This window comes from Varanus komodoensis, unplaced genomic scaffold, assembly GCF_004798865.1.
Source record: "Varanus komodoensis strain SLA01 unplaced genomic scaffold, ASM479886v1 scaffold11, whole genome shotgun sequence".
Lineage (NCBI taxonomy): Eukaryota > Metazoa > Chordata > Lepidosauria > Squamata > Varanidae > Varanus > Varanus komodoensis.
In genome coordinates this window covers 3,359,737-3,375,458 of record NW_025335317.1, presented here as the reverse complement: position 1 = coordinate 3,375,458, position 15,722 = coordinate 3,359,737, and the positions used below count along the sequence as shown (strand labels likewise).

Below are 15,722 nucleotides of genomic sequence, written 5' to 3'. Positions count from 1 at the left end.
GAGCCAAAATAGCTAAAGGCACTAGTAAACAATGTGTCAAACCAACCCCCAAATAAGAACTGTTAAAACTTTAATAGTTGTAAAATGAATAGCTCTGAATTAATTTGCTTTCTGCTGGAAACATTCAGCTGATAACGAATCTATCCAACCACACGTCTATGCCCTCAAAGACAGTTTATTTCCATAACTACTATGCTGCTCTTTAAGCTGATTGGAAATCTGCAATAAATTATTAACCACATATATTATAAAATGAATCAGCATATAGAAAGCTGCACAGTGAATGGAATTTTAGATCACTAATAATTCCAAGAAATACTTGGATTTCTGTAGAAATATGGAGTTAAGCAGAACTGTGTTGAATGGATAAGGGCTTGGTAGAGAGAATCATTTCTCTTTCTGAGCAAACAATATGCAACGTTCCCTGTTTGTGGGTACTAAATGCCAGAAAGCCTGACTCTGAACAAGTCTCTTAAGCATCGCTCCTTCCAGCATCAGCTCCAGCTTTGCACATTGCATGGGGAACTTTCCCCACAAAGCTTCTGCATAGGCCATGAAGATCCCTGTGGCTCCTGGAATCCTACCCAAAGGTTCCTTAAAGGACACCCCCCCCCCCATGGGCACAAGGTGCCTCCTTGTGAATTCAGAGTTTTCTTCCTGCTCCAGCACAAGACCCCATCCACAAACACTCCAGGAATTTTGCCAGCCCCCAAGGAAAGGGGTACAGTGAGCTACAGTGGGAGACCCCAGTTAACAAATATATCCATAGATCTACCTCTTTATGCCCCATTATGCTGCTGTAAGTAAACATTTTACAGAGGATTTGACCACAACTTTGACTTATTTGGTTAATTAAGTGCAATCAATTCAGATCATCCAGAATAAATATGAAAGTGGAGGTCTTAATCGCTGGACAGAACAAATGGTATGTTATATCTATTTTCATAGAATCGTTTTTCTGGAACATATCACAAGTGCTTGCTGCCATGCATCCATCTTAACTGGCTAGGTAGAACTTGATGAAAGTGTAGCACGAAAGCAGATTCTGATTGGAGCACACTTAAGAAGCATTAACCCTTTTGTCTGCTAGTTGTCACTTACCTGATCTCCAGGAGCGACATTTTGCAAGTGATGTAGATGGAACTACTATTCAAGATGCCTCCATAAAGATCCATGAACATTCTTACAGCTTCCCACTGATCTCTCACCTTGGTCTCTTTGGGCTTCACCACTTTCATAAAAGCACCCCGCAAAATAGCTTCCTCGTGTTCACTCCTGCTCACTTTCCGAGAATCCAGAAACTTCAAGTTGGTTAATTTGTGCAGCACAAAATACCTGATTTGTATAAAATGAAAAATGTAGGTTAGGGAATTTCACTGGTCTGGGACCCAATATTCTCACTTCAAAGACTTAAAATAAGGAGCAAGGGTTTGCAGCAACCCATCACCCTCTACCCCCCACTATGGTCTTCACTCTGCTTCTCTGTCCAAAATGTCCTCATTCACACTGAAGCCACACCACTTCCACAGACAAGCTTAACTCTCTTCTGTACAACACACCATATAGCTCTTAAGCAAAGGGACCTAAAGAGGTGGATATGATTTTCCTATGCTAATCATTCTGCAGATACCATAATCACAACTTCACTACACTTTTATTCCAGATTTTGTGACCCGTACATGGCAAGAACGATCCCAGGATTCCAGCTGATCAAAACTGGACTGTTCAACCTTTGTGCACAGAGAGAGAAGTAGGAGCACGTGTGTCTGCAGCCCCTTCCTACTCACCCCTGTACTGTCTTCCATAACATCTGTAAGAACCCATTCACATATAAATGGTACGGACACATGCGCAAGCAGGGTTTCTGCCTGTGAAGGGGTCTCCAATTACAGGTACATATGAAAGAGGCTCTTTCAGGAATGCCAAATACACATGGGGGCAGAGGCAAAGAACACAAGGCCATTCATTCTCCAGGCACCTTGTATGTTCAAAGTAATGCTCAGACTGTGCAAACCTGACAAATGCATTGGCTAGGGGATATTTAGCAAGGATACGTAAGTACCGGTGTGGTGCGTCCGCACCTGGAATACTGTCCCCAGTTTTATTCACCCATATTCAAGGAGGACTTGAGTGTAGAGACACTCTTGGGTAAAATCGATGGGCAAGCCCATGCTGTTTTGTCTAGAAAATTGGAAGGCGAGAGCAGCGGAGATCACACACCACATTCACAACATATTGCAAGAGATAATACAGTACAGGAGGGAAAGGAATGAACAGGGACACCTGTGATACAAGAACCAATAGGCATATATAAAAATAACCACTAATACATAGGTTGGGATACCTCAGAATTCTTACAGTCCAGTTCCCTGTCCCTTGCCTTCGATGCACATAAGCCTCTGATCACAGAGGCCCACAAGCATCCTATATTTGGAATGAGGCACCATGGTGGCAACCCCAGCCAGCTCCACACTTTGCCCAAGTATTTTCCCTAGACAGCCATTTTCAGACACCAAGGTTTAGTGCCAGGGGAGGGGAAGCAAGCTGGAACATCAACTGGAATCAGCCTAGTTCCACATCCCTAACTTTCTCCCCCACCTGCCCCCAGCATGCCCCCTTTCTCTCTCTCTTGCACCCTTGGGGAGAGGGCAGTTGGAGCAGTTGCAGGGGGGCCAGGCAGGAGCTCAGCCTTCAGAGCCCCAGTTCGGAAGTTGCAGGGCCTTGGTGCTAGGACCCAAAAAAGTCTGGGGCCTCCCAGACGATTTGGGAGGCCTCAGGACTGCACCCTTAGAAGTGTCCCCTAGAACACCTGTGGTACCAGTGGTCCTTCCAAGACAGCAAGACTAAACCTAGGAAGAACTATCTTGTGAAACTAGTCCCAGCATTGAAGAATTTTCCTCTGATTATGATTGTCCTAAGCAGAGAGAAAGCGCAGGACAGTGTAGAGTTGGTCCCAATAAAACTTTCCTTGCTTTCAGTGTTTGTCTGATTCCTCATATTTATTTGACTGTTTGTTTAAAACTACTTTACTTGAAGATTTTTCATTCACAAAAGAACAATGCACGAATAAACTTTTTATAAGCCACCGACACCACCAACGGTTCTTTACTTACATACTCACTTTTCAGTGTTAGCAGACATTTAATTCACTGAAATTTTCATTTATTCATTTACAACATTATATGCCATAAGAAAATAATAATAATAAAGTGGGTGACTTAACATGATCAATCCAGTATTAAATACAACAAGCAATAATAAAATAATGAAACAATATAGTGCTCAAGCTGCAAACACTACAATGAATGAAAAGTATTCACAAGTAACAACAACAAAAATCTAAGCAGATTTTACAAGACTGGGCCTAGGACAATAAAAATAGTATTTACCCAGCACAAAAATAAGTACGTGGTAGGCGAACCTGTCTAGAGAGCATTCTCTGACCAAAAAGCACTCTGTTCCTAGTAATACCTCACCTGAATGTACCTGACGAGAAAGAAACACCTGGAGAGACACCTAATGCAACATATGCTAAAAATGGGTAAAATCTTCCCAACAGGTGGCAATGAACTTATTTTACCAGGCCCTCCTGCTTAGTCATTCTGGGATGCTTTGCTCTTTTCCCTGTAGCTTGCGCTCAGTTGGCTTGTGAGAATCACATCAAGCTGTTGTTCAAAGGTGAACTTGCTATCTGCGTTTGCTAAACTGCATTAACTTTGATGTTGAGTGCAAGCTGGCTTGCAGGTAGTTGGATGGTATGTATTCCCTTGAAAGGATAATATTCTCTCATTTTAATTTTTGCATTATGGAACCTTGTAATAAAATTGCTCCATTTTTCAGGCAAATCATACCAGTTCAAGTTTCTTAAAAAAAACATTATGCATCTGATTTGTGCATGCAAAAGCAGGGTATAGATTTACATAGATGCAACATGGATGCATACATTTTCTTTTTGTTGACTACTTCCTGGGTGAGTTTTGGCAATCAGGCAGAAAACAAATTAGGGAGGAGAAAAATGTATCACTGTGTGTGATGCAAGAATGGCACTTCAGTTTCTTTCTTTGGACTGTGCCTAAAAGGAGTATCTCCATCCATCTTTGGGGGAAATCTAGAAATACTTTCTTAGGGAAGAGAACTCCCTGAAATTTTGAGGAAAGCAAAACAGTCCAATACAGCAAAAACCCTTGACCTAGAAGAGTGTGGAACATTTGAGGGTAGAACCATCTTGAGAAAGAGGGTGACATTTCTTAGTGGTGCTTTAAACATACTTGTTTTTTCAAGTAAAAAGGAAAGCTAAGGTTATATATACAGAGAGAGAGAGAGAGAGCAGTGTCAGATCTTGATTCAAACTTGCTTTTTTGGAGCCTTCTCCAGCTTCCTCTAAGATTTTGGCAAGATGCTAGAACTGGGCTAGGCAAACACCCACACACAGCTGTATTCACAAAAAGCTGACAGAGCGTGGCACAGCGTGGCAGGAATCAAGGTTTAAAAAAAAGAAAGAAAGAACGCCCTGGAAGGTGATAATATCAACTCATCTCAAGTACTTGCTATTTACAGCCAGCCACCTAGATATGAAACAGACTTAGTGGAGACGGGGAGAGGAAGCGCCAGATCCTTTCCTGGCAGGAAACAGAAAGGTGATTGATAATATTTCCCACAAATGCCAAGTTTATATAGACTGTTGCTCTGGTAACCAAGCAAGGCCTCCATGGGACATTGAAGGGGCAACCACACGTGTCCAGAATGATGACGGGGGGATTGTTCAGTCTCAAGTCCAAAAGTCGGCCCTTTATACCCCTGATGGAAGAAAGCTGTCTGGGGCAGTTCTGGAATTCCCTTCCTTGGAAATGTTTGAGAAAGGGCTAGGCAGGTTTTTGAGGAGAAAGCGAGAGTCTGGATGCTTGAGGACTGGGTGCCTTCCAGTTTGCCTAGAGCTGCTCAGAAAGCAGCAGTGGTCGTGTTTTTATTAATTACTTGTTCCTTCAACAACCAGCCAAAACAATAAGCTGTCCAGCCAGCTACAGCTTCTTACATCTGAGCTTGTAAATTCTTAATGGAATAGAATATGCTCATGGATGCACATAAAAACCCATCAACAATCCAAATGGAAACCCTCAACTGTGTGCCTTCCATGAAAGAGTAATAACAATAAAACTGATAGGGCTCCTTACAGAGTACAACGCATCTTGAGCTAAGAAGGCAATTTGTTAACCACAGTTAAAGAGAGATGCAAGTATTCTCACAGGCATCTCCAACTTTTTTGGACTGTCCTTTCAGCCTCTGGTGAGCCTGTGAAAGCCCTTCTCTTTCAGTGAAAGAGAATACTTCCATCTTGTATTACTGGTAGAAAGCTCAGAGGACAAGAGGTTCTTTCAGACAGAGACACGGACAGAAGGAAACAGAATGTCGAAGGGGCCTACAAACACCCGTCTAAGTGCCAGGTGAAAAAAGATTAATATGCAGGTGTAGAAAACATCACTATTAGAACATCAGCAAATGTTTAATGATGGAGTGAAATATGCAGTCAAGTTATCGGCAGCAACAAAAATGACAACAGGGTGAGCCGGTGTAGTGTCATCTCTCTGCCCACTTTGGACCAAAGCCTACGGTTCAGTTTCATATGACACCATCAAAGATAGTACAGGAGTCAGGCAGTACACTTTTGGCAGAAAGGTTTCTCCATTTCTAGAACTCGTTCCTCAAAGAAAGGGAGCAAGTAACTCCTACTTCCCGGAAAGGTGGAGGGGTGAGAATGAAAGCCATATGGATCGTATGGTAGAAATCATCTCCCAATCATCTCAGCAGTGCAGATGTTGTCCAGCAAGGGGATGATGAATTATAAGAGGCAATCTGCAGCAGGCATTAGAGGCTACGCTGTCATCAGTGCTCAAGCATTGCAATAATGATGCCATTTTGAAGGACCATCAGATGAAATCCCAGCTGCAAACGCCTTTCATCCGAGGGAGAAGAAATGGCGCTCATGCATGCACAAAGGGACTCACATATGTTGCAGGCCCAGGCTGCTGGACAGACATTCCAGCTTCTGCCTCCTTAGGGTGCATCAAGGACAGGTATTTAAGATTGTCCTGTGGTCAGGAAGATGTCCGATTGTTCCTACATTGATATCAAAGCAACAGTTACAGCACTTATATATTCCGGTTCACAGGCATGGGACTTGGCTCCAATTTCTCCAGGCTTCAAAGATAAGCCTGAAAGTATGAAAAGCAGGGTCTTTTGAGTTGTGGCACTTTCTCTCTGTGATTGTTCACTCCAGGGTCTATTATAATGTGCAGCTGGAAGTGTTTTGTGTAATGGTAAACATAGGAATATCTGTGCAGTGAAAATAAGTGTTTGGACCACTGGAGATATGAATTTCCATCTTCTTATTGCTTTCCATGTTTGGGATCACAGGGAGCTGCACTAGATTCTTGTGCAGTTGAAAGCAATGCTTGGAATAAACTCTAATCCACTCGCCTCTGGTTTTCACAAAGTCAGTCACAGCATTTGTTACAAAGGACTTTGGGGTTGACTGGCTGGCTGTGTGTACGATGAATGAAGAATGACAGGACTGAAAGGGGAGGCCCCAGGTATCTAGCCCAAAGGATGCCAGAAATCCACTGCTACACCATCACTGCTAATGAAGGATCTTCCAAGGCTGCTCTGTGCATTCCATAAGATAGCTCTTTCTAATGCTTAGCCGAAATCCTTCCCTTTGCATGTTGAACCCATTGGTTTGGGTCCTACCCACTGGACCACCAGCAAACAACTTCTCTCCATCATCCATGTGACAACACATCAAATATTTGAAGAAGGTTATCATATTGCCTCTTTGTAGTTCCTTGCACAGCCCCAAACATACAAACCTCTTCAACTTTTCTTCATAGGACTTGTCTGCAGGACCACTTTGTTCTGCTGCTGCTCTGGACATACTGCAATTTGTTTACATCCTTCAAGAGAAGTGCCCAGAAGTGACCTCTGTGCCCAGGTAACAGGTTAACAAAGCAGGAAAGAGCAGCATGAGTGATCTGCGTACACTACAAATGTGAGGTGGGGAAGTCCACTGGCATTACGCCTGCATTCAAGGAGTCCTCATCAGAGGAAAGGCAGGGCTTATGTGACCCCAGAACTATTTTAGTTCACTTCTATTTTAAACTTATGGTTTTATATTATGTTTTAGTGTTTTATGGGTTTAAGCTTTATCCTATAAACTGCCCACAAAGCTTCAACTAATGGGTGGTATGGAAACACAGTAAATTAACACATAAATCCATGTCCACACACTGACAGCTTCATTTTTCTAGGACCTTCCTAAGAATTGATGTCATATGGTCCAGGAGCTTCCTCTCTCGTCCTCCATTGGGATTGGACCTCCAATCTTGCAGCAGTCTCTGACTTATGAAGATCCTATGAACGAAAGCCCCCCAAAATGTCCTATCCAGGACAGCTCCATTCAGCTCTTCCAGGTTCAAGGCTGGGGCTTCCCCTATGGAGCCATATTTCATATTTGGTCTTCCTTTCTTCTTCTGGCTTCTCCTTTCCCTAGTGTGACTGTCTTCTCCTGTGCATCTTGCCTTCTCATGATGTGTCTGAAATACGATAGCTTCAGTTTTGTCATGTTTGCTTCTAGGGAAAGCTCTGGCTTGCTAAATCCTTCTCTTCCTTATCTCCATTTCATCAGTTTCCCTCATGGAAGAAGACCAAGGTACATAAGCAGCTGAGCAGCTCTGCTTTCTCTGTTTCTTCATCTGTCCAGTGGTGGTCCCTTCACTTCCTTGCTCTTCCATGGGATCTGAATGTTCTACCCCTTGCTCTCAAAAAAGCGATTGGCTCTTTAACAACTCTAACAAGGCCAGGCTCGTTTTTAGCTTCAGCCCTCCCTACTGTCTAACTACATGTTATTCATTTATACTTGCACTTGTTGCCTTCTCCCTACTTCCATTTCCAATCCATGTCCCTTTTAAATCCAAAACCATCCTTTGGATGCTCCCATTTGCAGATCTAATGAATTATATTTAGGCCCCACCTTTTTTTCACAGAACTCAAGGCAACTCACATAATCCTCCTGCTCCTGCAGTTCATCTTATCCCCACAATGAGAGCCAACCCATGAGACCAACCTATCTGTAACTGGCCTAAAGTAAGCTCCCAGAATTCCTGTGTCCTAGTCCAGCACTCTAACCATCACACCACACTGGCTGTCTTTTGCTCACTCCAAGGAAGTCCTGCCCATCTTGAACTCCCTTCTCCTTCCACATTTCGACCCATGGGCTTTCACTCAATATTCTACTCGATGTTCTAAAGTCCCGCATTTCAAGGGCTCATTTCCTTACCTTGTTGAACTACTATAACCCCCTTTTTGGTCATTTTTCCTGCTTTTAGAATGTTGCTGATGCTCTAAAGTTTGCTTCACGGATTCTGCTGTAGAAATGTTGAGAGCTTTCTGAACCAGAATGGCAAAATATACATAATTAAAATGAACCAAACTGTGATGGTGAGAAGTTCTGAAGGAGATCGTCACCTCACCCATCATGGGCCAGCTTGAATGTAATGCTCTTGACTTGGTTTTGGATTAAGGAACAGGGGCTTACGTACTCCTTCACTCTCCTCACACTGCCAGTTCCATCATGTAGATTCTGGCTTGTTTAAACCAGAGCTCCCAGTTACATTTGAAGTAGGAAAACCTGGTTTAATGTCAGATTAATAATCAGAAGATTAAACCAGGATCAACTCAGAATCTCTCTCCTGGAAGTAGCATGTCAAAGAAAAGGAGAATCACATGTGATTTAGAAATTTTTTCTCAGCTTCATAAACTGTGGTTTATAAAGCTAGGAAAACTATGTCTCAACCACCCCAAAATTTGCATCTTCCAAATGGAATTAAATAATGGGGTACAGAAAAGGGTAGAAATTCGGTGAAGGTCCTATCCTACAGCACACTTAATTTAATGTTTATAAATTCAATGTTTTATAAAGATATGTATAACATCTGGGAATTCCTATGTGTTAATGCAACTATTCTGTCCTTTTGGCATAGCAAAGAATCAAATGAGGATTGTCTCCATTTGAAGATGGAATTCCAGTCTAAACATAATTCCAGGTTCTGTAAAATACAGAAAAGGACTGCTAAAACTACAGAACAAACATGTTCTAATATAAATCCAAGGCTTGTAAATTTAATCCAAGGTTATTTGTCACTCCAGATCTCTTTACTGTGATATATGACTTAGTTACTAAGGTTATCACAGCACTATCCCAAAGTTGCATAGTACATAAAACATTTGTGTTAGCAATGCAAGGGAGGTTAACTCCTAAAGATAACCTACTATCAGAGGGTTAAACCAGATGATAGGCCTTTGTCAGCTTCCAAGGAGCTATTGATGGTTCAATCAGTTTGTTTTGAAGGTAAAGTACAACAAAGGGGCACTAAACTTATTCAAACTGTCAGCAGACACTATCTGGAATGTTGCTTGCAGGTAAGTAATTTTGGGTGCTTTAAGACTATTATCAAACGGCAATGGCTGCAGAAAGAGACAGCTACTAATAACACAGAATCCAGCCATCATAAAACACTTTATGGCAGGCACAGAGATCTATAAATTGCATGACATATTGCAACTGCTTTCAACTTTTAGTATTGCTAGTTAAAAGACCATTGCTTAATGAAAAAGGATCCCCTAAATGTTAAACTCTATGCAGAATTTGCCCCCTATTTTTGCCCACAGGAGTGTGTGCACAGTTTGAGGCATCACATTCACTTCTCCTCAGAATACCTGAGGCTGGTGTTATGGGGCTTACTAGTCTTTTCAGACACACGAGAGAAGGCCATGATCTGCAATGGTGAGGGAAAGCAAGGAGTGGGGGGTAGAGGAAAAACACATCCCAGGGCGGTGTTTAAAGGCTCACTCCACTCTGACTAGGAACCTCTCTGCTAGTCTACAATGTCCTCAGAAAACCGGATATGCACCGAGTGCAGTCAATTCAGTAAGTTTCACTCTGCAGCTGGGTGGGGAAAGAGGTTAGGCATCAGTAACAACGATGCAACATTAATATGAAAGATCCGCTTATTCCTTCTGATGCACATAAACAGGGGTGGGGTGCCTTGGCCAGGGCTTTTCCTGGATGCAAGCTCTACAAAATGGCTGCCGCAGCTGCAGCTTTCAAGTACTTCTGAGCCGTTTCTTCTGGTGGACCCGCAGGCATTGGAGCGTGTGCATGTGCACGGATGGGTGCAACAGGGATCGTGGAAATGCAGAAGCACTGAGGGCGCCATTTTGAACCTGCCAAGTGTCACCTAAGTGCCCGCTGGCAAAGATTAGGGTTCTCGCCCACTTTGCGGGCACATTGAGCAACTTTTGCCTATAGCGAAATTTCAAGACGAATTTGGAATGTCCAACTTCAGGCGTTTGAATGGAAGTTTACAAAGTTTCTCACAAGGCACCCACTTTCAAGGGGGATTCGCCTACTCTTCTGTTCTGCTTCTTTCTGTTTCTAAGGACTGGAAAGTCTCCGTGAGCTGCATTCTACTGGTGCCCCACAAGCAGAACAGGGAGAGGCACTTTTCAGTCATTCCCCATCTCCCTACAGCATCCCACACTCCTATTTGCTCCAGTGTGTTGGAAGACCCCTTGGAACCAAGTGGAAGCTGTCGGGGGTTAGCAGAGATACTTAAAATCCCATCCCTCCCCATTCTGCTATGGAGCGATCTCATTATTATTATTCAAAAGCTATGGAACAAACCTCATGGTTGAGTGAATGCCCGCACCCTAACACTCTGCAATACCACAAGGTCCACATTCTCACACTGAGTGGAAGTCCAGCCCTGTAACTCAGGCACTACACATACCCCCAAAAGCTATCAGAGTGCAACCCCCAGCACCCTTCAGCCCTGGTTATGGCGGCTGGGACTGATCAAAGTCACAGATGCACATCTGGGCAGTCACAAATTCCCCACTCCTGCTTAAACTACCATACCAGAAGAACAACTGGAGGTACGCCCTGAAAAAAATATTATTTGGAAAGTACTTCTAAATGTCTATAGGGAAGAAATCAGAGTGGACTTAGTCCATTCTTACAGAGTGACCAGGTCATTAACACCACTCTTACTATCCTAGAAATCTCTTGTACATTTGATTTAAAATATGTATATCAAAAGCAATGCTTAGTGCAGTAGTAATTCATGTCAGTACCTGGAACATGAGAAATTTAATGTGGGACACAAGGCATGAATGCAGAAATTCTCCATTAGGAAAGGTAGGAGATTGTCAACCCCAGATCTGTTGTTCTCTTCAGGTACACAGGCAAAAGGTTTTAGCTGAAGCTGAATGTGTTAGTTAATAGATTGTAGCCTTTGGGAAGTCCATGGAGAAAGAAGGAAAATAATCAGTGTAGCTAGAAGAAATCAGAACAGCAAGAGCAAAACTGGAATAAACTATCATAACCAGTACATTCTGTCCCTGGCAGTTCAAGGGAAGAACCAACATTAAAATCACATAACACACCTCTACTTTATAATTTTTATCTTACCAATAAAAATAAGTAAGGTCACCTATATTGAAAATACTTCGCAATATATTCTGACCCAGACCATTTTCCACAGTCCAGTGGCTCATGTTTTCAGTGCAAACAATAGACCCCCGTGACAGACAGAGCGCGGCTAGGACAAGACAAGTAACTGGCAATTATTGTGTTGACGCTCTGCGACTTTGATCTCCTGGTCATGACCTCTGTGTTCTGGGGATCTTCAAAGCAGAGGCTGCGGATGAGGTGACGTGGTATTTATTAAGCAGCTTTGCTAGTCATGGAACTCTCTCCCAATATTGGAGTTTCTTCCCCCTAGGCATCCCTCCCCACAGTCTGCTTGGTTAGGAAGAAAGTTTAAAAACAGTGAAAGCACGCAGTGATTCCTATGTGATCGCACTTCCCAAGCCACTTTTTTGCATATCACATGTCTGAGCTGGATGTCATTTGTCGCTAGTTTTTATTTTGTAAGTATCTTTCTGAAAGCTTTCAGTTCTGTACCGCTGACCTTTTATTTCATTTTTGTTAACAAATAATAATTAGCTATTCATAGTAACAGTAAAGCTATTATGCATATTACTAATCACACACAAAATATATTAATTAAACGGGATACCTGCAAATTTCACAACATCCTAAAAACTGATACTGTTAGCTTGTTACCTTCTCAAATGCACATTAAATTGCTAACAGATATAACCTATTTTCCTCCTTCTCATTTAAAATGTTTGTCTTGGAATGTAAGCCACTGATATAAATTAATTGAAAATTGCCTGAAGTGCAGTTTCAAGACAGGCCGCATATTAATGGACTATATAAATACATGCATATACAAGTCCATTTTTTTAACTAAAGGTGCGATCCTATGCAAATTTAGACAGAAAAATTCCTACAACTTGGAAGCCATTTTCCTGTCTAAACTTGCATAGGACTGTGTGCTGGGCTTCATTAAAAAATGATGATGATTTAGAAATGCTGAAAACATCGTTGGTGGCTTAAACCCCACCCCCCACATAACTAAAATGCTAATCAGTACTTATTGTCTATGCATGTAAATACATACGTGTCTATGAGAGTGTGTGCATGCATTCAGGGCGTATTTACTGTTTTCCTGAGAAAACTGTTAGTTAGCAGAGACACATTTTAGCATCCCTTCTTCCCACCTTGTGACATGACACTTGTAGGTTATGCAAGAGCTTCCACCAGTTCTCCTAAACCAGGTGTTCTCCACCTGGACGCAACCACGAAACCCATCAGAGGGGCTTGGCAGTTGCAGGATATACTTTATGGAATGCGTGCATTTGGTAATCTGCAAAAAGGAAGTATAACCAGTGCTAATCCTGTTGGGAGGGGGGCGGGGAGGAAAGAGTATTCTCCAACATTTGGCTAGACATGCACATGGTGGGCCTGTCGTGAGCGGAGCCGGCTGGTGCTGGGGTTCAGACTAGATGGCCAGGGAGCCCCTCCTGACTCGTTGTGTTTCTATGTATGCTCTAAATCAGAATTAAATTGATTTTGAAACCTGTTTTAATTAAGAACAATACTAAAGATGAATGCAGTCATCCAATACTTAACATGATGGTTTGCTATAAGTGTGACCTTGACCTTCTTTAAAAAAAAACACCATTTTGCATGTAAATACAACAACAGACATGATCGTTTTGATGTATAGCTGCGTGACATATTATAAATATTACATCACACAACCGCAGAGAATGTCACTCAACAAGACTTTTTTTTCCTAGACAGCATTAAATGAACCATGGATTCTTGCCTCTGAATAGTTCCTTTAAGGAACTACTTTTGCTTAAATGATTAATAGGAGGCATATTGTCAGAAAAATGTACTTAAAGTGAAAAACAGTAAACTATAGAGATATCATTCATTTTTAAGCAACTCTGTGGTGAAAACATCTCATAAATTTACATGGCGATACCGCTGTTAGACTGTTTATAAGCAGGGCAGCTAAAATGTTCTCTTCAGTTTAGGGTAGGGTGACAGAAAAATATTTTGTTCAATCCAGGCCACTTAGCAGAAGCCAAGATGATGCATTCGTGCGCAATTCAGAATCTGAGCTTGTTACAGTTTTTGTTTTATTAAAACATCTCACAACTAAAGGAAGTTTGACATTTGTTTTCGGAATGTCTGAACACGGAATGGACTCTGAGAGACCAGGGTGTGAGTCTGTCAGCTTGCCATTATTAGCACCATCATCCAAACAACAAGAAACAAATTCCACAGCTACCAATCCATGTCTCTTCTTCACAAGCTTCCTCTCGGGATTTTAATACATTATCTTCTAAAAGCATCAAGGTACAGGTCAGAATGCCTCATGTCTGTGAAAGGTGCAGTCAAGGCTTTCCTAAGCATCATCTCACAATGCACGTATGATATGCCAGAAGTAATATTTTGTTCTCACTCACAGGTAGGAAGGTAAGTACACACTTGGCTGAACTAGCTTGAGAGCAACAGAATTCATTACAGTCATGCAGAAAACACTCAGCACCAACCCTCTGAAATTGGCCATCATATCCAGAAGAGCGGACTCTTTCACACACATGCCTCACTGTAGCAGCATAGCTTGTACGATGCCTGAACCACAGCATCATGTGCACACTCATGGAAAATGCACTTTTGCATTCAATTGCTCCCTTCCCCAGAGTTGAAGACCATTTTGCTTCGTCCTGATGCCTGTTGTGTGTTTCCTCTCCAATGACAACCATTTGTGCGTGACCGGGTGAGGAAATAACACAATGCTGGGACTAGTTTAACATGGTCCCCTTTGGTGTTTTGGACTTCAATGCCTATCAATCCCAGCCACCATGCTTAAGGTCAGGAAGGCTGCGGGATACAGTCTAAGACATCTAGAGTGCCCATTTGGGGAATAGTGACCTAGATGTGAAAAGAGGGCAGTTACAGTCTTGGTTACTAATCAACCTGCTCCACATGTGATCACTTTTGAAAATGGAGGGGAATGCTGGTTGAGCTTGTGCTTCCAGGGGAATAGCATGGAGTCACCGAGTGTATAAATGGGGTTTATTTAGGCAGCTTCTGTGATTTGCACAATCCAGCTGGCTCATGAAAGGTTGGGTCTGTCTGCCTAGGCTCTGCCCATGTAACTGAATCAGTTTCAACACACAGTCTGAAGAGAGCTTCTCTGTCGATATGCCCTGTGGCTAATATTTGGCTAACTCTGGCATCCTTAACAGGTTAACATGTCTCAGTGGGTTGGCCTTCTTGTCAGAGCCTCCCTCAGAAGGTCTAACATGAGAGAAGGGTCACAATCAAGTGAGGGACAGGCTATTTTCTGCTTGGCTTGAGACCTTTCCCTAGTTGCGTGGCTCTCCTATGGCCACCTGGACCCACAATCAAAGTCTTCTTCTCAAACTTCACCAAGCTCCAGCAAGTTCCACTGTAGGCTCCCCTGCAATTTACCCCTTGGCTCCCACACTTTGAGATTCAAGGAAACAGGCAACCTTTCCTCATAAAAGCACCTCTGTAGTGAGTGGAGTGGGGGAGCACTTGTGTACCTTCTTCACCCACCTCTGAAATCCCTTTAATCTGGCCCGTCTCCTGGGTTGTAACATGCAGTAGGTTATAAGTTCCTATAAAACACTTGTTTGCTGTTTTATCTCAACAGCCATTTAAGTCTGACTGAATGACAGCCCAAGATACGAACCTGTACCGTTGGTAGTCGCCTTCATCCTTGTCTTTGCAGACCAGTTCATTTGGGCACGCCGTGTTCCCCAGCAAACTGAGGTACTCCAGGGACGGTACAGCCTCAGCCAAGTGGTCCAGCAAACTCTCCAATTCTGTTATGTTTTGCCCAAGGTTATGGGTTAAGGAGTCAATGACATTAAACCAAAGGCTTTCAAAGAACTGCAACTAAAACAGCTGCCTCCGCACTTCCATATCACACATTCTATAGATCATGTGGAATTGTGGGAAATGTAACATTAATTGCTCCCAGGGTAAAGGGGATGAGATCCAAGCCAGTTTCTTGATAGAATCTTGTCTAGAATTCCCCCCTCATTCTTTTCTCATCCTCCTCTCCTTTCCTAGTCGAATTTCTGCAAAGCATTAAAAACTTTGACAAAATGATGGATGTTGTATGGGGAAATAGTTAGCAATTGCTAAAGCCATGAAACTTTTCCAACATAGCAACAAGCGGTTACTTTCGCAGTACATCCATCACTAAATATATTAC

General features: G+C 42.6%; 1 protein-coding gene across 1 annotated transcript in view; it reads right to left on the bottom strand.

The window, feature by feature from the left end:
- The window catches only part of LRMDA (leucine rich melanocyte differentiation associated), a 757,870-nt gene that overhangs the window by 315,311 nt on the left and 426,837 nt on the right, over nt 1–15,722 (bottom strand). Inside the window, exons 4-5 of the mRNA XM_044420260.1 lie at nt 15,195–15,334; nt 1,209–1,335 (exon numbers count right to left, since the gene is read on the bottom strand). Of these exons, the coding sequence (XP_044276195.1) occupies nt 1,209–1,335; nt 15,195–15,334 (267 nt within the window). The remainder of the gene's footprint in view (nt 1–1,208; nt 1,336–15,194; nt 15,335–15,722) is intronic.